Source organism: Nycticebus coucang, chromosome 19 (assembly GCF_027406575.1).
Source record: "Nycticebus coucang isolate mNycCou1 chromosome 19, mNycCou1.pri, whole genome shotgun sequence".
Taxonomy (NCBI): Eukaryota; Metazoa; Chordata; class Mammalia; order Primates; family Lorisidae; genus Nycticebus; species Nycticebus coucang.
In genome coordinates, this window is record NC_069798.1 from 55,486,608 (window position 1) to 55,512,325 (window position 25,718).

At 43.1% G+C, this 25,718-nt stretch overlaps 1 protein-coding gene and 1 pseudogene across 2 annotated transcripts in view; both read right to left on the bottom strand.

The window, feature by feature from the left end:
* CCBE1 (collagen and calcium binding EGF domains 1) overlaps positions 1-25,718 on the bottom strand; it is a 221,625-nt gene that overhangs the window by 20,325 nt on the left and 175,582 nt on the right. For both annotated transcript variants that reach the window (XM_053571849.1, XM_053571850.1), the window contains exons 3-5: positions 19,310-19,362; positions 11,635-11,769; positions 9,250-9,402 (exon numbers count right to left, since the gene is read on the bottom strand). In XM_053571849.1, coding sequence (XP_053427824.1) covers positions 9,250-9,402; positions 11,635-11,769; positions 19,310-19,362 — 341 coding nt within the window. The remainder of the gene's footprint in view (positions 1-9,249; positions 9,403-11,634; positions 11,770-19,309; positions 19,363-25,718) is intronic.
* Positions 5,050-5,765, bottom strand: LOC128572112 (nuclear cap-binding protein subunit 2-like; annotated as a pseudogene).

The window sequence follows — 25,718 nt, forward strand, 5'->3', positions numbered from 1 at the left end:
CAGGAAACTGATTGGATGGATGGGTGGATGGGCTGGGCATGAGAGCAGCCCAGCCGACCAGTCCTCTGTCTGATGGACGTGGTGATCAGTGCTCTGCTCTTCAGGAGGTGAGCAGGCCCAGAAGAATTGTGGCAGTGGAGGTCTCAGATCACTTACCTGTGTCACAGTGGTGTGACACAGCGGTGGGCAGTTTTCAAGCTTACCTGCTGTCCCCTGTCCCCACAGGAGGCCTGAGGCAGGGAGCACAAGAACTAGGATGACCTCCTGAAGGACATCTAGCAAGCGGGTCAGCTAGCAAGGCGCACATTTCTCAAGCCAGCAGGGTAAAGGGGGTAAAGCAGTGCAATTTTTCAACATACAGGGTCAACCTATGGCTTAGAGCACATTGTAAATGTGTAATAGGAAACAACACTTATACCTCTGGGCAAGTGGCAGCCTTAAAGTCTTACAAATATGCAACAGGTCATCTTAATTCCAGCTTTCCAGGCTAACTGTCCTCCCAGCAGCTTCCCCACCTACACTCTCCCTTCCTCCTATGGTCTCAGGTGGTGTGCCTGGGGAATGGTTCTGACTCACACTGCAGCTGAGTGATAACAAGTCTATTGAGGAAGAATAGGGAAGGACCCAGCTTGGGGATGGTGGTGTGGAAGTTAATGACACAAGCTCTAGAGTCCCACCATACTGGGTGCAGGTCCTGCCCCTGTCACTGACTAGCTCAGGGACCCTAGGCAAGTTACTTGGCCTCTAAAAGCCTCACTCTCCTCGGTCATAGCAATTCCTAACATGTAGGGCTGTTATCATGATTAAGCAAAGTAATGCATATAAAACCCTTGGCACAGAGTCTGGCGGGAGGACTATGGGAGAGGGTGCCCAGCAGAGTGTTCAGGCCTGCTAAGCCCTGCTCTGCCTGATAACCCCAGAACCTAGAGTAATAGCATGAACAGGAACAACAGAATGAGAGAAATGCATTTGGATGACTTCCTGAAGGCTGTTTAGCAGGGGGTCAGGTAGCAGGTAGCTGAGGTGGTCTTAGAATTGAGGTATCTGAACCTGAATCCAATGCCTCTTCCACAAATCAGTTACTTTCCTTTTGGGTTTTTACCTGTTTCATGTACCAATTTACTTGTCTATGGAGCCTGAATACAATCGCAGAGAGCTAGAGCTATTGAGCTCAGTGCCCAAGGTAACAGAATGGCCCAAGGGAATTTCCATGCAATAACGCACTTAGTAGTTCAGGATTGAAGCCTTAACCAACTTTGGTTGGGTGGATTGTAGGGAATGGGGCAGCCCTGCACAGAGAGATCACTCAGGCTCCAGGTTTATCAGGTTTGTTTATAACTAAGGATAGTTGAATGACATCTCTCCAAAATTTCATCCATCATTCCATCTCACATATAATCCCATCTAACCCATCCCCACTGTATGTCTCATCCATTCAGCTTCCCAACCACTTATCTCTCCATCCACCCAACTTCCCTTCCTCTTATCCATCTATGTAGCAGCTGTTATTAGCCAAGCCCTGGGTGAGGCTTCGGGAAGGCAAAACAGGCGAGGATACCTGTTTAATGATTTGTGATTCACCTTCCTTTTAAAGAAGCTAGCACTGTTGGCAGAGCTGGGCTGTCACAGATAAATGTTAAAAGCCCATATTTTCATTTCTATGTTTGTATCCTCAGTTGAATTTTCCAAGCATTGGTTGGTGTGATTAGTTCAATAATTTCATAAGATAAATCTTATAGACTATTATTGAGAACATAGAATATTAGAACTAACATATCTTTAGTTCAATCTCCTTTCTAGGTAAGGAAAGAAAGATATAGAGAAGGAAGATAGCTTGCTTTAGGTCTCCCAGAGTGCAATATGCAGAGACCAGAAAGGCACAGGGCCCCATTCTTCCATGTTGGAGGGGTGAGTGCACGTAGTGAGCTTCCTGTTGGAAATTCTGTTGAGAATACCTGAGAGCTATCTACCAAGGGAAGAAGCTCTGCGTAGTGACCACTGACATGAAGATGCCTGGACTGTTTTCTATTCTTCTGTGGAATTAGTGGAACACAGAGAAAAGTAATTTCCAAAAGATATGAAACTCCTGCTGACCCAGAAGCGTGGCAGCAGAGGTCTGGTTGGAGTCAGATGATCAGGATTGGAATCTTGATGCTGCCACTGAATACCTTTTAGGCTGGAGGAATCAGCTTCTGTGAATGTCCAATCCCTTAACTGGTGGTAACACCATCAACCAGTGTTGCTGAGAGAAGTCAGTAAGAAGACTTACAGTATAGGTTCCAACAACAGTGCCTGGTCTACTGCAAGTGAGCCCTGCATGTTACTTGGTACCGGTATCACAGTTTAGGACTAAGTTCCCTGCAAAATTAGACATGTGCGGTTAGGGACCTGTGAACAAACATCTCAGAAGGTGTGAAGATAATTAAAGTCTTCTTTGTACATGTAGACCTAGAACACACTATCTACTCTGAATTGGGGTTCATCTATCTTGCAATTTGTAGAACTGTCAATGTGCAGCTACAATTATCTCACGGGTGTGACATTAACAGTTTATTTAGAAATCCAGGTGGACATCTGACCGCATTTCTTCAGTTCTCTCAATTAATGCATCACACATCCAGGAGAAACATCTGGTGAGGTCAGCACTTAAGCATTTTTGCTTCAACTTGTTCAGATTTTAAAGGTGCAATATTATGGATTAGCCACATGGGGGCGGGGAGCTCTAATTTTTCCTGAAGTTGAGCATGAAGCATTAGAAATTATAATGCCTTAGATATATTACTAATAGCTAATATACTTAGAAAAGCCAAAGACATATTTCATAGGGCAATGTCACAAATGAACAAAGCTCGTTTATTTTTAAAAAGCTGATCATGCAGATTTGTGCTTTGGCTGTAACACTCAACCCTGGTGGCACATTTCAACCACCTTGTCAGGGGCGGGGTGGGGGTGGTGCTTTAAAAATCTTATGGTTCTCCCCTGCCCATCTGAGGAGAGCAAAACACCAGTATCTGCAGTTTTTAAATGTCCCCAGGTGATTCCAGGGGTGAGAACCACTGATCGATGGATTAGTGGAGCTTGAAAGTTATATGAAACACCTGGCTATCTCTGACACTTTGAATCATAGTAAGTGATATTGAGGTCATGGTCACATTATCAGAAAATAAACAGAAGTTGAAAAACAAAGACCAGCAAGATAATTAGTATGGAGTCAACATTTCCTTAATTTGTTTCCCCATCAGTGCTGCACAGACTCCCTGGGGTGACTAAACTGGCTCCAGCTACATATTTTCAAAAAGAAAATCCCAGTGACTACATGCCTGTTAGCCCCATGGCTGGTTCCCCCACGCTTGAGCACGGTGACCTTTAAACCTCAGAGGCTGCCTGGAGCCACACACTCCCCCCAACCAGGTTCCTAATACCCAGCTGAGGCTGTGCTTGACCTTAAATGTCTGCAACAATGACAGACATTGGACAATGCAAAGTTAAAAAATTAAATAAAGCTGAGGAGGAGACAGTGAGGATTACAGATCACATGTGGTTATACTCAATAATCATTATCTCATAAAAAATGACTATGATGATATATCAGACTTATTCATTAGGCCAAACTGCTTAGAGGCCTCTGATAGTCCAGAATGCTGGGCTCTTTTGGCCCCTGACATCTCTTACTGCTGTGTCAAATGTCAGATATTCTCTGCTTAGACGCTGTTGAGGCTGGGCATGTTGTGGAGTCTCAGTCACTTAGACGGGGGACAAAGAAGTAAGGCCTGCATAAGGAGTCTACAGCTCATGGGGCTTGTGTTCCTTTAACTCAGATCAAATTCTGAAAAATAGCTGAGAGTCTTCCAAGCTCATGTAGTCCAACCCTCATGTCCATAGATGGGGAAACGTGAGGCCCAGAGACCTGCCTAAAGTCACTCAGAACCAGCTCTGGTTACCAGCTCTCCTAATTGCTAAGCCAAGGAGCTTGCCACATTATCACAGCAGCTAAACCTTCAGCCCCCAGCCCTGGCTGGGCCACACTGCCCACATGGTTGAAGGGTAGAGGTCCTGGCGTTTTATTGCCAGACCATCAAATCCATCCCCCACCTTCTGAGTGGTCCAATCACTTTGCTTTGTCATATATAATTTTACTTACGTTCGTGAATCACTTCTCTCTCACATATCCATAGTTACTGATGTTTTTCATACTAAAATATAAGACCATCCTCTGTGTACATGTGGTGAATTCAGTGGAGACTAATTACTGACAAATACTGAGAAATTCTTTTAAAAGGCTACTGCCAGGGGAGTGTGATATAGTAGACAGTGGTATCATCAGGCTTAAAAAAAAAAATATTTGTAATTGCTATATTTAGAACAGGATGATGAGAGACAAGAAAGAAGACCCCCAGCCTAGTCTAATCTCTGCTATGAGTTTTGTATTACAATAAAGCTCTTGACGGGACAGAGGACATCTCCAAGCAAAGTCACTGGAAAGTGGAGGAGTGCCATTCTATTTTCATTCATTAGATGCCACGAGGTTTACATCGGCCATTGCCTCTGGTCTTGGGCTGTTTCATCAAAGCCAACCACATGGTAGCCTGTCTGGTCCTAGAGTTGAGATCTTTGGTGCTCAGTTAGTATTTTTCAAATTGCGTTTTCCAGATCACCATTGCTCATGAGATGTTTGTAGTTATCTTAAATAATTGGGGGAAGTGAAGGTTTGAATCAAAGTTAATTTTTTGAAAAATGGTAATCTCTCTGAGCTTTTAATGTGCTCAAGTTGTGAACTTTTTTTTTTTTTTCCTAAAAGAAGTATAGTGTTTTAATCAACATTATAGATCAAATCTGTTGCCAAGGAACACAGTTTTTGACCTGGTCACAGAAAATCATTCTGGTAACCTGACATATGGTCAGGATTCTAATACTAGAATTAAAGGCATTCTTTTGAATTCTGTCCTTGCTTCCAGCTCAGTAGATACTGATCAAAGCTTCGTAAAGCTAAGCTGGTTTGAAGACCCTGGGTAATGTTCTTCAACAAATTCAACAAACCAAAGGAGTTATTCAGAGCTCTCGCCACTCACTGGTTTTGTGCCATTTTTCCACATCATAGTCTTGCGGATACTCATCTCTACCTGGCCCCCAGGTGGCCCACGTCCATACTGCCTGCCCTCCTTAAAGCTGGCATCCCAATCTGTGCGGATGATCCGATCATCCAGACGAGTTCCATTTATGTACCTCATGGCATTTTCTGCATCTGCTCGTGAATAGTATTACACAAAACAGAATCCACATGCTGTTTTTTTCATTTTATCCAGACCCATGATGATTTTCTTCATGTCATCGCTTTTGCTGAAGAGTTCATAGATTTGTTCTTCAGTTGTGTAAAAGGAAAAATTTCTAACATACAACGTACAGCTTTTCTTCAGTAATTTTTCTTGTTCTTCATTGTCACCCCGGAAGTGCTGGTCCCGGTAATGGCTCAGCTCCACGTAGGAGTTGCTGCACCTTCAGGAGGCCACCCGACATAATGCAGAGAGGTGGACAGGTCGAGTGGCGACTCGATTACCCCAGTTTTGAGCTTCCTGTGAACTGTTTTGGTGTTCTTGGACGTGGCACTCAGTTGAACTGCCTTGGGGAGAGCTTGAGTAGGAGTGTGGAAAACTTTGGGCATTGTCTGGGGCCCCAGACTGAGCCACTGAGCTGGGCGCAGGAAGCCATTGTGAAAGAACTCTCAAGTTGTGAACTCTTAAGAAGTGTGTAGTCAGGCACACTGCCTCAACACAGAAACTAAATTAGGGTAAATGCTTATGAGCACCTCACATGACCCAGATGGTCTGTAGAACATAATGTGAGGGTATGCTGCAACAAATGGTTGAGATAAAATATATCTTTGAATGTAAGTTATGTTAGAGAAGACGCCAAAACAAGTTGTAAATATATATCCTTTATACTACTGCTGCTTAGATTCTTCACTGAATTCTCCACCAGAGAAGTCAAACGGAACACATCACCTGAACAGAATCTCGATGTCTTTATACTTATCTGAAGCTTTCTGTTTGAATTTTTTTTTTTTTTTTGAGACAAAGTCTCACTTTGTCACCCTTGGCAGAGTGCCGTGGTATATGACAGCAACCTCAAACTCTTGGGCACAAACGATCCTCTTGCCTCAGGCTCCCAAGTAGCTGGGACTACAGGCGCCTGCCACAGCACCCAGTTATTTTTAGAGATGGGGTCTCACTTTGGCTCAGGCTGGTTTTGAACTCCTGAACTCAAGCAATCCACCTACCTCAGCCTCCCAGAGTGCTAGGATTACAGGCACGAGCCACTGCATCCGGCCTGTTTGAAAATTTTTTTTTTTTTTTTTTTTTGTAGAGACAGTCTCACTGTACCGCCCTTGGGTAGAGTACCGTGGTGTCACACGGCTCACAGCAACCTCTAACTCTTGGGCTTACACGATTCTCTTGCCTCAGTCTCCCGAGCAGCTGGGACTACAGGCGCCCACCACAACGCCTGGCTATTTTTTTTTGTTGTTGCAGTTTGGCCTGGGCTGGGTTTGAACCCGCCACCCTCGGCATATGGGGCTGGTGCCCTACTCACTGAGCCACAGGCGCCGCCCGAAATTTTTTAACACAATCTATTTCCCAGGGAAGGAAACAGGTGAGTGTGGTCCCAGTATTGACTTAGCAAGAGACTAATTTCAAAGATACAATGAGACCTTCCCGTTCCCCAGCCTCCCAGGGGCCCAGGCTGCTGAGGTGAGTGTCTCTTGCCAACGCAGACCTTGTCACTGCACTGACTCACAAGGTCATCACTAGGGTAGCACACAGCAGGGTGATGTGCCGGGCTCACTGTGTTGAGGATGGAAGAGGATAGAGGTTAGAGAACCTCCGGATCACTGTAGCAGGTGAACTGAGACCAAGGAACAAGTTAAGTCGGCATATGAAATCTCACACTAGTCTCTGCAAATTCCATCCAGATTCCCTGTCCCCCTGCACACTGCCCTAGCAGGCAAGAGCTCAGTGTGGGTGGGGCCAGGTCCTGCCAGTACTGTGTTCCCGAACATCCAATCTCAACCTGGTCCTCAGCAGCGTTTATGGTTTCCGTCCCTGATGGTTATGCTAGGGATTGAGTTGCTCCAGGGCACCTTTGATGCCACATAAATGGGATTTCATCTCTCTATATAAATGTGAGGCAACAAGACAATGTACCTGCCAGGGGTGGCAGCCCACAGAGCATAGGCTACCTGGCTCACAGCACAGCTGGAAATCCCATTCCCACATGAAAAATTAGAAAGCTGCTTTCTTGTGACTAATTCTCAAGTAGGTCTATATGTTAATAGATCAATGGCTAAAAAGCTACATGCTATTTTTCAATGAGATTCTTCCTTTCAATAAAGAACATAATCTAAGAGGTAAATTACATAAGCCCTCCCCTTCTCCACCATAGGACAAAAGCAGTGATTTTGTCTGTACTGTTTCTTTTCCCCAGTCAAGCCTTAGAATCAAAGAGACCAGTCCTGCTCTATGTACACCTCTGGGCAGGCAGGCTCTACATATTTCAGGCTTTGAAAAGAAACACTCATTCATTCAAATGCTCCCCAACTGCACAGGCCTCAGCTGCCTCCCAGAAGGTATTTTGTACTTCCTTCTAACACATGGCAGCCTTCTCATGACTCAGCCCGGTTGCTGCTCAGAATTTTCCCTTTGTAGTTTCCTCATGCGGGCAGCTGGTCCCCAGCTGTTTGCTGTCAGCCGCTGCTGCTGCCTTCCAGCCCTGTTTTGAAGCTCAGGCTACACCCAAGAATCACCACCTCCCGAGTGCCCAGACAGTTGGCCTTTTTCATTTCCCTGCATTTTTTAGTACATGTGATTTGCCCTGGGAACCCCCTTCCCTCCCAGGGATGGTCCAGGTCCAGCTAACCTCTCCCAGCAGTGTTCCAGCCATTTTGTCTCCCAAGAGCTGAACTCTGAGTTCGGGAAGATGACAGCAGCTTCCTGGACTACAAGTGTTGGGTCAGGAGCCCATGACCATGTGGGACCCTCCTGAGGACTTTCTATCCAGGGAACTCATCCCTCCAACTGTTGTTGGTGGAATCCATTTTGCTGAAAAGGTCATCCTGGCTGGGAGGCTCTTGACATCCATTCATATAGTTTAAAATCTGAAATTTTAATGACTGGGCTGCCACATATCACTTGGCAGAGAGATAAGAGTTGCTTTACAAGCACATGGGGTGATATGTTGCTTGTCAAGGCATTCCCTGAAGCATTGACATTAGTTTGGGGGCTCTCTTTCTCCCCCTCCGCCATTCTTTTCTCTTTCAAACTCAAATAAGAAAGTAACTCAACATTTGGGCTGATCATATGCCTGAGTGACCAGGCATCTCAATTCAATCTAGTTGGTATAATGCAAACAAACAATTTCTCAACTCTGTGCTGAAGGCCCAGCTTTTAGAAGCTTTCAAATTGATTGTGGACTGATACTTATGCAAAATTAAAAAAAAATGAACTGCTAAAACATTAAGATAAAATATAAGCATAAATCTTGTGATCTAAACAAAATTCTTCTGTCAAACTGGTATAAAAATTTTCTAAACACTCTCAATTTCTGTTTTTATTTAATCATGAATCATGCCTCTTCATGGACTATACTTTGAGTAGCACAGATGCAAATTATTACCTTACATGGTCATTAAAATGTTTTATATTTATATTTCAGCCCTTTTCTTTCAGAGAACACAGCATTTCTAGCCATTTCTCTGCTCCTAGTTTGTCTAAACACGTGACTCAGTGCTGCTGATTTCTCCATGAGCTCAACTTGGTGGAGGCTACCTCCAGACCACGGCACTTCCAACCCTAACGCTGATGGGCGTCACTCTTCTCTCATTCTCTTTAGAAGGAGTCTGAACTCATATTCTCTTGCCTAGGTCTCATCTACCATATACACCCCACAACCTGCCCATTGTTCCCTCAGGAACTTGTTGAGTTCTCAATTGCCTGTACATATATTTGTTCTGGAAGATACACATTGCACATAATACCTACATAATGAACATTATACATTTTCACAGTTACACATTCTAGGGACTTGGGAATCCCATAAAGATATATAACATGCATTTGATTTTAAATGAATACTTATATGACATACTTTTATAAATATATATACAATTACATAATCAATCTATATAATACATAACCCCTGAATTGATTATATATTATACAAATTGATATACAGATGGATAATCACACTTGCCCTACTCACCAGTGTCATTGGGGTATTTATCCCCCCAAGTGCACGTCCTCCCGTCATCCTCCTGGATGTAGCCCTCCCGGCATTCGCAGCGATAGCTACCCAAGGTGTTGACACAGACGTGGGCACACAGCGTCCCATTGCTAGTGGCACACTCATCGATATCTGGTTTGAACGAAATGTAGAGAATACTAGGTTTCAGAGAATTCACTTTCAATGCAACAGATGACACTGAGCTTGGCCCCTCTGTTAGTGACTCCTAAGGATACTTTGCCAGACCTGATCAGAGAACCTAGGGTACACCAGGAGGCTGGAAACATGGGCTACCCACGAGAGCAGCACTCGGGACATGTGACTGTGGTTACAGACTGGCTGGTGAGGAGGTTTCTTCTGACTGTGGCTCTGCCACTGCCGAGTCACGTGCTGCCTTCAGAGCCCTCACTTAGAAAGTGCTGATGAAACTGGCCCTAACTATTTCACAGGGGGATGAAGCCGGCCCTAACTATTTCACAGGGCTCCTCAGAAGGGAAAATCTGAGTCTGTGATGCCCGAGGGCAACTCACATGTGGAGAAGCAAACATTCCTGAAGTGATTTTTTTGCAAGGACCCTGGTGTTCTGAGCGTTTTAAAGTTTCCCTTTATGGCTGTAAGTTCCAAATAGCCTGGGGATCCAAGGGTCACTCAGAACGGCTCCTTCCCAGTTAAAAGACACAATGGTACCTGGGAAAAGATACTTCTAGTAAAAGAAAATAATCATAATGGACCTAATGGGGAGATCTTGCCCCAGGAAATTTCTGCTTCATAAATGACCCAACCAGACCCCTCAGGAGCTGTGCAAATGAGCCATGAGGCCATCAAGCAAGTCACTGCTAGGAGCCAGTGTGAACTGTACACATCACAGATTTGCTTCCCTGCAGTGTGGAGGGGAAACAAAAACATTTCCCAGGATGGCAAGAGAGTGAGCCCAACTCCATTTCCTGTTGGCTGGCTGAGGCCCCCAGGGAGCAGTAGGTGGGACTGTGATATCATCCCAGAATTGATGCAGCCCCAGACTGTGTGTGTGTGCTGGGCAGAGCTCAGACCCTTCTGGACAGGCTGCTAATGACCAGCTCTGTAGTCCGAGCATCTGGAGGGGAGGGTGGTGATTTGGACACTCCCCTGGGAGGACCTGCTACTCTGCTGTAGACCAGTTGTCACATCTGGATCCCCCTCTAATTCCTCAGGCTGCCTGCCCTTCTCCAGGTGTCCCTGCCCTCAGTCTAAGTGGGAAGCTGCCTGCACTGTCTAGAGAGGATAAGGTTGAAGGAGAGAAATAGATGGAACTCTTAACAGAATGCAAGTGCTTTTGGTCCCAAGTCCCCTAAATGAGAACAGGGAACAGCAGCTACCACTAACTGAAATAAGAGCCCTGCCCCTGGGACCTGGGCCATATGGAACGGGCAGGGTGGCCACGGATCCCAGCTCTGTTCACCTGGCGTCTCAATCCCATTCCTTGTCAGTGCTGGGCACCATTTCTAGACGCTGACGGGCAGAAGCCAGGGGACCTGGAGTTAGAATTTCTCTTAAATGGTGCTCCTAGAGCCCTTGCTGGGCAGAGGACAAGGGCTGCTCGTCAGAGAGAATTTACCCTCCGTGAGGGTCTACCTGCCATCTCTCAGCTCACCCTCTAGCTGATTCTTAAGCCTAACACTTCCTTGAGGCATTTGGGAGAAATAGACAATTCCAGACCCATCCAGAGAGTTGTGACTCACTAGGTCTGGAAGGGAGGCCATGAACCTTTTTTTTTTTTAAAGCAAGGAGCCCTGATGTTCTCAGGTTTAGCCACACATAGACCACACTTTGAAGCACAGTGTTCTGGGTTTAGCCATAAACCTGTTGCAGAACCTCAGGGAGGGCAGGGCTGGAAAGCCCAGTCCATGAGGACGAGGGAACAGGCTGGTGGCTGCCCAAGGGGCTGCCTCTGCTCAGCTGCAGTCCAAGAGACTGGCTTCAGCTCCCAGACTCCCTCCCGGCCTATCCAGCATGTGGACACTTCCTTTCTTTCCCAGTTATCTTCTGAGACAACACTTTTTCTTGTTTCAGACACCTGCATTTGGGTGCTCTAGTTCACACTTAGTAATAAGCCACCTCTCCTGCTCCTATATCTCACTGCCACGTAGGGCCTAACGGGTACCTTGAAGACTGCCTAGGACATGGTTGGATATGTGTAACATGATGAAAGGCAGCCAGTGACCCCCAGGTACCAAGCACAACTCCAACTGGGAATTTTACAGGAGGAATCTAAACTAAAGCAGTGCCTCTGAGCTGGTCCTGCTGACCAGAAGGCAAAGCAGGGCACAGAACCACCTGAACAGGGCCCACCCTCAGGAGCTGGGAGACAGGTGCGTCCTCACACACCCAGACAGTACGGCCTCTCCTGCCTCCGGTGTCGCTCGCGGTCGTATCGGTATCCTGGGTAACAGGTGCACAGCACGCGGCCGAAGTTATCTGTGCACTGCTGCTCACAGGGAGCCTCAGCACAGATGTCATAGTCTGAAAGAGAGAAGCGTGAGCTCACATCAGCAACAGGAGGCGGCGAGGTAACTGGGCTACCCTCTGTTCAAGGGCAAATATGAAGTGTGGAGAGCTACACGTGAGGGGCATTGACTCTTTCAGGCTGTGGGGCGCCTGCTAAGAGTACCAGCAATGGGTGACTTAACATGCAGCATCACCACAGTTAAAAGCAACCATCATTTCTGATTTTTTTCACCTTAGGTCACCTCATTGTCCTTTGTTCTTTGTCACTGTTCAGAGAGCAAAGATGCTTTTGATGACCAGGCTCTGCAGCAGTTCCTCAGGGGCTTGTTTTGTCTTTTTCTCTGACTGCTGTAGTGAGCGGCAATCCTTCCAGGCGCACATTAAAGAAAGGCCAACCCTGGTCTCAATAAGCCTGTTTCCTTAGGTGCCTGGCACGTGGTGGGTATGCAAGAAATGGGGAATGCTGCTGTTGTGTTGTTATTTGTTCAAGTTTCTGAGGTGACCTGGTATTAAGCATTGGTATTAGAATGTAGGAGTGCAGGCTGGAAGTCAGGCAGGCTTGAATGAATACGAGGGAGGCTTTGTAACAGAAACACGTGTGAGTTAGTAGAGAGCTGCAGCTTGTGTGTGTATTGTTGTATGAGGGGCTCAATTCCACATGCTGAGAGGGGGTTGGGAATGTTCAACAGCTAGAGATCTCTTTTTAGCCTTCAGTGTGCACACACCGGGATGGACACTCTGCAGCTTGTAAAGAATTGGGGTATTTTTTTCCTCTCCACTCTTACAAACTGATATTTAATGGGTCTCCAAAGGGACCTTGACTCTAACTTAGTAGTTCAGCTCGACACTGACTCCCAGACCAGACCCAGCATCTCGTTAATCACACTGCATTATCTTCCCCAGGTGCTGACAGATAAACTGTCCTTGGACAGAGTGAGTCTGGCTCTGCTCCACTGCCTGTCAAGGTGAATGGGTGGCTGTCAGCCCCGATGCTGGCTGGGTTGGTGTGACCAGCATCCTGCCATTCTCCTGATGACCTGGAATTCTCTTTCCCACAACTGTGACTCCAGGCTGGCTTTGCCTGCATGGTGTTCTGACCAACCCTACAACCTGTTTCTGGCTAAATATGTTTTCCTCAAATAAGCATCACCTCTAGGCAATTAACGTTCTGTGCTCCATTTGCCCAAGAGCACGATCTCAGAGTGACTGGCTGTGAGCTTCCCTGTCAGCTGTCACCACCGCAGCTGGGGAGGGGAGGAAACAAGCTGAGAGGCTGACAAAGGTACTTGTGGACGATCGTGGTACCCAACAGGGCTTGTCCCAAAAGACAGCTGTCCCCTGGGCCTCCCATTCCTGCTTCCTGCAATACCACTTCTCACTCCTCTACGTCTTTTCATGCTTACCTCTGCATCTCTAGCCAACTTGCATTGATTCTTCCTCTTACTTTTAAGTACTCTCCACTAACTTTGAGCACCAGAAGAGATGTGTGCCACTTTCACTGCCCCTCCACTGCCAACCACATCCACGTTTCCTATTCTCTCCATCTGGCCAATGTAATGCTGAAATTTTGGTTCCATGACATTTAGTGTTTGTACCATAACAACAACATAAAAGCTATTCTTTCCTGAGTATACTTGGGTTACTTAGCCTTTCTTGAAGACCTTTTTTCTTAGAATGGAAAGAACTGTCTTATATATTTTTGTGGTACCAATTATTGAGTTTTGTCTTTTAGCTTTACATACCGCACATGAGCTACTTGGAGATTTGGACTCTGGAGACCACATTTCTTCTTTGCCAGTTGCTAACCTATTGGCGCTGCTAGTAACAGGTGAGGGTGGGGAGAGAGACAGACACTGGCAGAGTAAGACAGGACATGCCCCTTTCTGGGCGCTTCCAGCACACGATAGACTCATCCCAGCCTCCCTCCTCTCTTGCATAAGCAGTCGATTGTTTCAGTAATGGCAGCAAATCCAGCTTCCCAACACTTGAAAATTAGCCTCATTTTATCCCATTTCAGAGATACCAACAGGCGGATGATATTGATCATTCATCCCAGAAACTCCCCCCATTTTGCAAATCTCTTCTTAAAATCCCTAACACATTAGACATTTTATAAATTTTTTTTTTTGAGACAGTCTCACTTTGTTGTCCTCAGTAGATGCAGTGGTGTCATAGCTCACAGCAACCTCAAACTCTTGGGCTCAAGCCATCTTCTTGCCTCAGCCTCCAAGTAATTGGGACTATAGGTGCCCGCCACAATGCTTGGCTATTTTTCTTTTTTAGAGATGGTGTCTCTTGTTCAGGCTGGTTTTGAACTCTGGAACTCAGGCAATCCACCTGCTTCGGCCTCCCAGAGTGCTAGGACTACAGGAGTGAGGCACTGTGCTTGGCCTACATTTTATTAATTTAATCTTGAGACAGTTTCTCCCAGAGGACTCTGTAGGTCTGCTGCATGGCCACTTCTTGGAATGCCCATCCACCACCATCCTTCCTCTCTCTCCTGGATCCCATGTCTCCCTCTCTGTTTACTCCCTCATGTCAGGGGAGCATCGTCCTCCTATAGCTTCCTGAGAAGGGTCACAACAGAGGGGAAAGTTTTAAGATTATTCATGTATAAAAGTATCTTTTGTTAACACTTAATGATTACTAATAGCTTGCATATATAATTCTAGGTTGGAAAACTTTACCTCAGATTTCTGAAGGCATGCTCCATTGTCTTCCAGCTTTCAATATTTCTATAAACAAGTCCTCTGAGATTCTAATTCTTGATCTTGTATGACTCATTTTTCCTGAGAAATTTTAGGGACTTTTTATCCCCAGTGTGCTAAAATTTCACAATGGTGCCTTTCTGTGGGACTATTTTAATCTTTGGTGAGCCCTTTTTATCTAAAATTCATATTTTTCAATTCTGGAGAATTTTCTTGAATTATGTCTTTAATGACTTCATTTTTGTTCTGTGTGGAACCCTTAATTATTTGGATGCTACATTGCCTGGAATGTTCCTCTAATATTCTCGTTTTTAATTTCTTTGATTGTTTTCCACTAGTTCTTGGAAAATTTACTCAATCTCATCTTCCAAATCCTTTTACAGTTTTCATTTTGTGGTCGTGTTTTTAATTCCTGAGAATTCTCTATTTCTTCTTTTAATATTCCACTTTATTGACACCATATTTTTGTTTCATAGATACTGTACCATCTTTATAATCTCTCTGAGGTCTAAGATGGTACTTATCTTGAAGTTTCCTTATGTGTAGTTTGTTTTTTCCCTAAGGATCCTGTTCCCTGTATGTTCTCTCTGAAGACTTCCCTTTAATGTCTGGTGATCCTTGGATATCAACTTGAGTTTACTTGTTGAATAGTAAACATAGCTACATAGAGAAGCTCTTTGCATATGGTAGATTTTATAAACTCTAGACTTCAGTGCAAGTGACTTGACTGGTATATTCCAATGACATTTTCCTTAAGACCTTTTTCATCAGTTGTTTAGAATGTCCAAGTCCTTGCATGAGAGTGAAGTCAGTATTCAATGTGTAGGCATTTACAGAATCCCTCCACTTTTAGTATTGAGTCCTTACTTTCATCTTGGCTCTCTCCCAGTCTCAAAAGCTTCTCATTTCCTCTCTCAGGAAATATACCTTTAGTCTTCTGCCTGGTTGTGGAAAAGGCAGAATTGTGTGGAGGAGACATTTTACAGACTTTTAGTTAATCCTTCTGTTTTTGACATCACTTTCATCCATACTTCCAGTTTATTTTTAGTTCTATTGATTATTACTTGTTTTGGCACAAACTGGGCTATTCCTTAGTTTTTCCTGATGCTACCTAAAGATTCATCTCTCCCACTTTGCTAAGCTATTTGCAACCTCCCATCTGTCCTCTAGCTTCTAAAATTTGTTGCTATTACCTTCTCTTCTCTGTTCTTTGTCCTTGTGGGTTTATGTCTTTTATGAAATCTCTCCCCCCCCCCCATTTTGTGTAGTTTCTGTAGGAAGCAAGGTTAATAAATTGACCTTTAGTCCTTTTTGATGCTTGTTTCCCAGAGCCTATCAGCTTTCAGTTACACAGCTTTTATTTTTATAATTCCTTTCTATCCTCTCTGGCCTATTTCACTTGGCCCCATTCTGACTCAGATCTTTAGAAATAAAACAGGATCTTCATCCCAAGATTCTTACTCCTTAACTCTGTTCTGCATGCCACTTTCAGGCTAACCTTCCTGAAGCAGAGCTCTGTGTATGTCACCTTTAAACTGTACCCTAATCAACATTAAACAGATCACTCTTGCCTTTGAGGTCTGCACTATATCTCTTAAGACTTCTCTCACCTCAAGACTTAGCTATGAGCTCCTTCCATGATAGCAAGACTGAACTCTCTTTTACTCCGTCCTTTATTGTGAAGATCAGGCTGAATGATGCAGCAAGCACAGTGCCCAGTGCACAGTGAAAGCTTTTCTTGCTCCTCTGCTGCTAGTTCTGCTGACCGTTTGGCCACCCGACAGGGACTGTAACCCTGGAGTCACCAGCACTACTCCCTTCCCATAGTTTATGCTCAACTAATAATTGCTGAATTAAAACAAGTCAGATCACCCTATCACCTGGCCAATCAAGATATCACCCCAGGGGTCAGCAAATTTTTCTGTAAAGGGGCCAGATAACATTCTGGCCTTGCAGATGTCTACTGCAACTATCCAAGGCCTCTGCTATGGTGCAAAGAAGCCACAGACAATACTGAAGTGAGTAGGTTTGGCTGCATTACAGTCAAACGTACAGAATCAGGCGGTCAGTCAGACTCAGCCCACAGCCCATAGTTCACTGAGCCCTGACTTAAAGCAGTGAATAGGAGGCAACAACATTATAAAAACTGCTGCTTCCACTCATTACTTAACATATTTATTTATAAACTCTTGGTTTGTTTTTTTTTTTGCCATCTCTGATGGTTAATATTGTGTATCACCTTGGCTAGGCCATTGTACCCTAACAGTTAATCCTAGGCATGGTTCACAGGAAGAGGTATATGCTCTGAATCAGATATATGATGTGGTTCTCCCATAAGCAGGTCTCACAGGTCCAGGAATCAAGGGGTAGAAGTGGGTCTGGCAACGCTGGTACCTCTAGTGATCCATCGGCAAAATTTCTGCTTCCTGTTTCCATGGCTTTCTACTCTGCTGGCCTAATGGTCTTAGTGCCAAAGGGGAAAATGCTTCTCAAAAGGAGAACAATGATTCCAGTGAACTAAAAGTTAACATGCCACCTACACTTAGGGCTCTTCATGCCTCTGCACCCACCAGCAAAAAAGGAGTTACTGTTTTGGCTGGGAGAATTAAGCCTGACTGCCACAGGGAAATTGTGCTACACTTCCACAGTGGAGGTAAGGATTATTTCTAGAATGCAAGAAACACCTTAGAGGTTGTCCCTTAGCATCACCAAGCTCTGCGATTAAAGTCACAGAAAACCTCAGTGACTCACTTTAAGAAGAAGTCAAGTCTCAGATCCCTCAGGAATGAAGGTTTGGGTCACCTTACCAGGGAAAGAACCAACCACAACCAGATGAGATGCTTGCTGAGGGCAAAGGAAATACAGAAAAGGTTAGTAGGAAGTGGTAGTTATAAATACCAGCTGCGACCATGTGACCAGCTACAGAAAAAAAAAAAAGCACTGTAATTGTCATGAGTACTTTTTTATGAATATATGTGTATGCATGTGGAAATCTTGTTTTTTTCCCCTCTTAGCCCATTATCATGTGTCATAAAGGGCATCAACTTTATATCACAGTATTGAAGTATTGTTAACTTCATATCACAGATTTTGAATTACAGTGTATCAAGGACTTTGTATCCTTGGATTGGTCATGCATTTTCACCCAGGATCCTTGTATAAGGTTAGGTGGAGGTATGACCGTGTTATTGTCTTTATATGGATGTTAAGTGTAGTTTAAGGAGACATACATGCCCAATTAACAAGGTATTGATTTGTGATGATTCATTTTATGTGACAACTTGACTAGGTTAAAGCCTGGATGTTTGGTTAAACATTCTAGATATTTCTACAGAGGTATTTTAAAAATGAGATTAGTATTTAAATCAGTAGACCTTGAGTAAAGCAGATGACTGCTCATAATGTGGGTGGGCCTCATCCAATCTGGTGCAGACCTTAATTTTAGAAAAAAACCTAATTCCCCCTAAGGCTTACAGACTCGAATTGTAGCTCTTCCCTGGGTCTCTAGCCTGTGTCCTACCCTGAAGATTTTGGACTCTCATTTCCACAATCTAACAAGTCAATGCCTTAAAAAATAATCTCAATCTCTCACTCCGTCCCACTGAATCCATTCCTCCCTCTCTCTCTCTCCATACACCCACACTATTGGTACTGTTGGTTCTGTTTCTCTGGAGAACCCTAACTCATGTATGCAATCTTTTCTAAAATCCTGCATTTGTACTTTGTATTCTTAGGTGATAGAAACCTTTTATAACTGAAGATATCTTCAGTAAAAGAAAAAAGCACTGAGTGTTCCCACAAGATTAAAACAAATCACCTCTAAAAAGTGTTCTAGTGAAAAGTCATTGAACAGAGATTGAGTTATTGGCAAAGCAATGTCCAGCATTTGTGACATTTCCTGAAGATACTTGGGTCTGGGTTATATTAATTACAGGTGCTGTAGTTTCACCTTAGGGTGAGGGAGACTAGTTTTAGGCCTAGACATTTGAAACCACAATACTGAACATTTGAAGGTAAGTATGTGGTATCCATGTAATGTGCTTTTAATTAAGCCAGACAAGGCCTTGAATTAGGATCTTAAATTGATTGACCTAAACTTGATTTTCTTTGGTATCTGCCAACTGCAATATAAAGGACACAGCTGGTGACTGGGAAAAGCTGGCTTGCAAAGGAATGCAATTATTTTGACTCTTGTGGTTGTTTCCACCATGCACTAACCAAAGGAACTGGCTGGCACAGAAAAATTTGACTTAGAGAGACCCAAGGCCACATCAACCATCATGTGTGAAGTGGAGCTGCCAATGGCAGCTTTCTCAAAGATCATAGCTATGGTTCAATGAACTCTCCCATCCTTTCATGGAACAGAGCAATAAACAGGAGGGGCTCGTCTACTGCTAACTGAGTAAAAAAAAACCCCAAACTGTGCTCTGTGCGATAATGCAATAAAGTAAGCTGGGCTGAGCACTCAGATAGCGTTTACTGATGTTGCCACAAATGGGCTGAAAGATTAGCATGTGAAGAGCAGATAGAGAAAGCAAGTGGAGAGGTCGGGGAGGAGGATTGTGTACTGATTGTGTATGACATGCCACTTCAGGAATTACAGCTTATTAATCATAAACCCTGAAATGCTATGTAAGAATGACTCAGTGTGAGTGCACATCGTGTAATAATTTAGACCGAGTATGCTACATCTAATGAAATTGGCATCAGAAGAATTTAATGCCAAAAAAAGAATCATACAAATAATCAGACACAGCTGCCACACCTACATTCCACGTCCACCTGTATAGATGCCTAATGATTACTTACTAATAAAGAGAGACGACGTCATCTTTTACGTTACATACCTTCTGGAATACATTGTCCGAGAACAAATTTATATCCTTTGCAGCACTTTTTCCTAAGAGGCAAACAAACAAAACATCTTAAAGGTGATGTTAAATTAAAAGTAAAATTCTTTTCAGTTATTATTTTTGAATGAAAACTTGTGCCTAGGAAAAACTAAAGTATAAAGCAAAGTAGGGGTGGAATTTTTTTTATTAAATCATAGCTGTGTACATTAATGCAGAGTATGGTATAAAACCATACACTGGTTTTACATACAATTTGACACATTTTCATCATACTGGTTAACATAGCCTTCCTGGCATTTTCTTAGTTATTTATATTCTACATTTAGTAAGTTTCACTTGTACCCTTGTAAGATGCACCGTGGGTGTGGTCCCACCAATGACCCTCCCTCCACTTCTCCCTGCCCTGCCCTCCCCTCCCCTCCCTTTCCCCATATTCTTAGGTTATAATTTCATATGAAAGCTATAACTTAGTTTCATAGTAGGGCTGAGTACATTAGATACTTTTTACAGCACTTAGAGATCTAAAAATAGACCTGCCATTTGATCCTACAATTCCTCTACTAGGTATATATCCAGAAGACCAAAAATCACATTATAACAAAGATATTTGTTATAATTGCACCAGAATGTTTATTGCAGCCCAATTCATAATTGCTAAGTCATGGGGTGGAGTATTTTTAAGGCAATCTGAATAAAAGCATGTTGCCAATACATGTTAACATGTGAATATATCTTTAAACCACCAGGTTATCCTTTCTGCCACGTAATATATGAAATCCCTTTGAATGCTATGAAATAAATTAACTCTGAGACTTCAAGATACTGAATTAAAAGACTATAAAGTATGAACATTTAAGGATGGCCAGGTCTCTCTACCTACAGGCCAAAAAGCACCATGATAATTACCAGATAATTATGGACTAATTACAATATAATAATTACTAATTATAGTGATAATTAGGTAGCCCACTATTATTGAGACTGGGACCCAAACAAGCATTATGATTCCCATTTGAGTGATTTTTAAAAAAATACCTGTACTGCATGAGGGACCAAAAGCACCTAAATCAACTAAATTAAAAAAACAGCAAACAGGGCGGCACCTGTGGCTCAGTCGGTAGGGTGCCAGCCCCATATACCAAGGGTGACGGGTTCAAACCCGGCCCCAGCTGAACTGCAACCAAAAAATAGCCGGGCGTTGTGGCGGGCGCCTGTAGTCCCAGCTACTCGAGAGGCTGAGGCAAGAGAATCGCTTAAGCCCAGGAGTTGGAGGTTGCTGTGAGCTGTGTGAGGCCACGGCACTCTACCGAGGGCCATAAAGTAAGACTCTGTCTCTACAAAAAAAAAAAAAAAAAAAAACGGAACAGATCAGAAATAAACGTCAAAAACTTAACTGAAGACTGAAGTTTAAAAAACAAACAAACAAAAAAACAGCAAACAGGTAATATCTAACATAAATATTCAAGATTCCATCCGAGGTAGAGAAATGGTGTCATTTCAAAATTCAAACCTCCACTGGAGAGATTATGCCTGGTGTAGGGGTCTTTAACTCCTAACAGACCAAGCCTCCTCCAGGTGTCAACTACACATTCTGGACAAAAAAAAGAAGAAAAGGGCTACTTGAAGGCTCTGAAGAGGGAATAAAAGTAGGAAGATTGGGGAGAAGAGCTGAAATTTTGACTAAGGGGACTGACATGGTAAATTTTCTGTTTTTAGGGCTTCAGTCTAAAAGCAGGTCACAGTAACCATGTGTCCTGGGGAATCTAAACCTTAATCAGCAGCATTAGTTTGCTTTGAGCAGGGGACAAAGCTTGGGCAACGCTGACTATGAGAAATTGAAGGGGAAACGTGGAAAGGCCAAGGCTAGAGAAGGAGAGCCCCAAATTCTGTGTGTGAGCTCTGCCTCATCTCTGGCTGACTTTTAAGCCAGGTATAGAAGGAACAGACCGAAAATACTGAGCTAAGGTCAAAGGGGCTGGAGGAGGGCTTGAGGTGCCACCTGTCACAGGCCAGAGGTTTCACTTTAGCTTAACCAAACTAATTGCCTGCTAGAAGAAAAACATGTACACACCAAATGAAAACAGCAAGATGCCAGGTCTTTACAACATAGCATGCAGCCCATTCTCGAGAGAGAAGGTAATTGGATGGGGCACACTCCAAGATAATCCACATGTTGGAATCAGCAAACTTCAAAGTAGCTACTTAACTATGTTCAATGACATAAAGGAAAATATACCTCTAATGAATTAAAAACAGTAAATCTCAGTGCAGAAACTTAAAAGAGCAAAATGGAAATTCTAAAACTAAAAGATATATCTAAAAATCGAAAAATCTTGCTGGATGTGTTGAACAGAAGGATGGAGAGAGAGATGAGGCCAGAGACTGCAGGAAAGAATTAGTGCATTCGAAAATACCTTAGTGGAAATGATCCGATCTGAAGAAGAAAGGAAAAAGGCCAAAATGAGCAAAGAGTCAGGGATTTGTGTGCCAATTTCAAAGGTCTCATGTATGGCATTTGGAGTTTCAGGACAGGAAAGAATGAATGGAACAGAAAAATATATTTGAAACAACAATAGCTGAAAAATTCCCTAATGTAGCAAAAGACACAAACTTACAGATTAAAGATGGTAGCAAACTGCAAACAGGTTAAATAGCCACATAGACAAAATGCCTCGAGACATAATCAAACTGTTGAAAACCAAAGATAAAATCCTGTAAGCAGAGAGAAATTTCACCCTATATATAGGAAAAGAATGATTTTAATGGCTATGAGCTTCTCATGGAAAGTCTATAGTAACCTGAGGACAGTGGTGTGACATCTTTTAAGTGCTAAGAGAGCAAACTTGTTCAACCCAGAAGCAAAACATCCGTCAACAATGAAGGCAAAATAAAGACATGTTAGATAAAAGAAAATGAAGAATTCATCACCAGCAGACCTGTACTATAAAGTATGCTGCAGGAAGTTCTTAGGGCTAAAGGGAAGTGACATGAAGGGAAACGTGAATCTTTGGGAAGGAACGAAGAGCATCATGAATGACAAATATCTGGGCACGAAAAACTTTTTATTGCTTCTAATTTTTTTAAAGCAAAAATGATAACATCGTCTTGCAAGGCTTAGAATGCATGTAGATGTAGTAAATATGGACAAGTGTAGGGGAGAAAATGGACCTACACAGTTACAAAGTTTCCCCAGTAAACTTAAAAGTTTACTGTTTAAGTAAAACAGTGCAATGCCCACCACTCCACTGGAGCCAGCACTCCTCGTCTCTCTGTCTCCTGCTTCCATCAATTACTTTTCCCTTCTCTCCCAGCTGGATCCCTATGAATTTCTCTTTACCACTTCCAACATCACACACGAGAGGTCTAGGATAAGGGTTTAGTGAATCTGCAAATCTCCAGAACATACCCATCCCATTGTAACAACAAAGTCAGATTCAAGGTTATTCCCATTGCAACATCACTCTCTCTCTTTTGTGTTGGGCATGCTTTCTAAGACGAAGAAAAACTAAGTTAAATACAGTCTACCAGCTAACCTCTTACACCACCCGTGTGAACACACATTTGTATGTTGTACTGGAGAAAGGAGTCCAAATCACCGATTTGGGAAATGACGCGGTGTCTGTGACCATCAAATGGTCAAAACCCTCAATGAGGTGAAATAAGGCCTTCTAAGAATTTTGATACACTTGAATTTATATTTTCCATCACAGTTTATTTATTTTTGAGACAGAGACTCACTCTGTCACCCTGGGTAGAGTGCTGTAGTGTCAAAGCTCACAGCAACCTAAAACTCTTGATCAATCCTCTTGCCTCAGCCTCCCAAGTAGCTGAGAAGACAGGCGCCCACCAAAACACCTGCATAGTTTTTCTATTTTTAGTAGAGACAGGGTCTTACTCTTGCTCAGGCTTGTCTTGAACTCCTAAGCTCAAGCAATCCACCCACCTCAGCCTCCAGGAGTGCTAGGATTACAAGCGTGAGCCACCACACCCAGCCATCACATTCTAATAAAAACTTACCAGCATCCGTGGATGTGGAGAGAAGGGAACACTTTTACACTGCTGGTGGGACTGCAAACTAGTACAACCTTTTTGGAAGGAAGTATGGAGAAATCTCAAAGCACTGAAGCTAGACCTCCCATTTGATCCTGCAATCCCATTACTGGGCATCTACCCAGAAGGAAAAAAATCCTTTTATCATAAGGATACTTGCACTAGACTGTTTATTGCAGCTCAATTTACAATCACCAAAATGTGGAAACAGCCTAAATGCCCACCAACCCAAGAATGGATTAACAAGCTGTGGTACATGTACACCATGGAATACTATTTTAAAAAAAATACTATTTAATAAGAAAAAAATGGAGACTTTACATCCTTTGTATTAACTTGGATGGAAGTGGAAGACATTATTCTTAGTAAAGTATCACAAGAATGGAGAAGCATGAATCCTATGTACTCAATTTTGATATGAGGACAATTAATGACAATTAAGGACACGGTGGGGGAGAGCAGAGAGAGAAAGGAGGAGGGAGAGGGTGGGGAAAGGAAGAGCAGAGAGAGGGAAGGAGGGAGGGGGGTGGGGCCTTGGTGTGTGCCACAACTTTTGGGGGCAAGACACAATTGCAAGAGGGACATTGTCTAACAAATGCAATCAGTGTAATCTGGTTTATTGTACCCTCAATGAATCCCCAACAATAAAAATATAATAATAAATAAAAAAAAACCCAACTTACCAACATCATTTTCTACTCTTTCAAATTAGTATACTCTAACTAGATTAGGTTATACTTAGGTTAGGTTACAGATTGAGCACCCCTTACCCAAAATACTCGGGACTAGAGAAGTGCTTCAGTTTTGCAAAATTTGGAGATTACTTACCAGTTGAGCATCTGTAATCCAAAAACCTAAAATATGAAATGTTCCAGTGAGCATTTGCTTTGAAAACATTTTGGATCTTTGGATTAGGGATGCTTAGCTTGTGTTAGTCAATTTGTGTGCCTGGTCTGTGAGGTGGACTATCATCCTTAAGAGAAATTTTAAGCAGGGTGGCGCCTGTGGCTCAGTGAGCAGGGCACTGGCCCCATATACCGAGGGTGGCAGGTTCAAACCCAGCCCCAGATAAACTGCAACAAAAAAATAGCTGGGCGTTGTGGCGGGCGCCTGTAGTCCCAGCTACTTGGGAGGCTGAGGCAGGAGAATCACCTAAGCCCAGGAGTTGGAGGTTGCTGTGAGCTGTGTGAGGCCACGGCACTCTACCGAGGGTAATAAAGTGAAACTCTGTCTCTACAAAAAAAAAATTAAAAAAAAAAAGAGAAATTTTAAGCAATCTCTTCTCAAAACAAACATTTATAAACATTTTATTAAATCCATGATTTTTAAGTTTTATGAAAAATTTATAAAAGATTATTAAGTTTATAAAAGTCAGATTTGATAAGAGATGATATCGAAGCCCAGTTGGGTATAGCAAAGCCACTTCATTGTTCCCTCTGAAAAATTTGTCACGTGTGGCTCAGCTATGGTAGAATCTTAAAGCAGGTAGTCTCAAAGCATGGAAGTAAAGTTTTGTTACAAAAACAGTGACATTTCAGATGCTCCTGAACCAGACTTGAGTGGAACAGGTAAGGTTACCCCTTCCCTCATTATTTGCTTGACTGCACTTGTCCTCCTAATATAAATTAATATGAAGGCACATTTTATGTTCGTAGGAAATTATCCATCCACCCACCTAATTAATAATACAGATGATGTGTGGTAATGCCCAGAGTTTTCTCATTAAACATAATTTTCCAACATCGCCAACTAAATTGTAATTATACATGCCAAGAAAAGCCCAGGGGGATAGAAATGTCTGATGATGATGCTTGTTTGTAGCAGAGGGCCAGGATCTATCTTTGCATTCAGTGAAACTTAAACTCTGCCTAGTTTTCTGTGGTTTAAGAAAGACCAAGATCTTAACAACCAGAGAGAAAACTGGCTTAGGAGAGCATTAATCGCAAACTTTACAGTTCTTACTTACTGAATTACTTGAGACTGTCCTACATGATCCTCTAAAATAAAGAGCAGTACACTAGATGATTTGAAATCCAAGTGATTCATGAGAAAGTCAGATAAGGGAGGGAAAAAACCCCATGTGTTTTTGAAAGGCAAGTCTCATGTCTAACACCACATTTAAACATATGGTTTTATCTGTGTCTATTTAAGTACAGACCTCTGAGATGTTCCAGGGCATCTTAAAATCCACACAAGTGAAAACGATCCTTACAATCTCTCTTTCCGCATCAAAGACATTAAACTTGAGCACTTGACCTTTTTTGAGCATTTCAAGGGCTTATGGACCAGACACAAGGTAGAGCCAGAAGCAACCTGTCATTTGCCTTTTTTATGAAATTAAATGACAATGAAG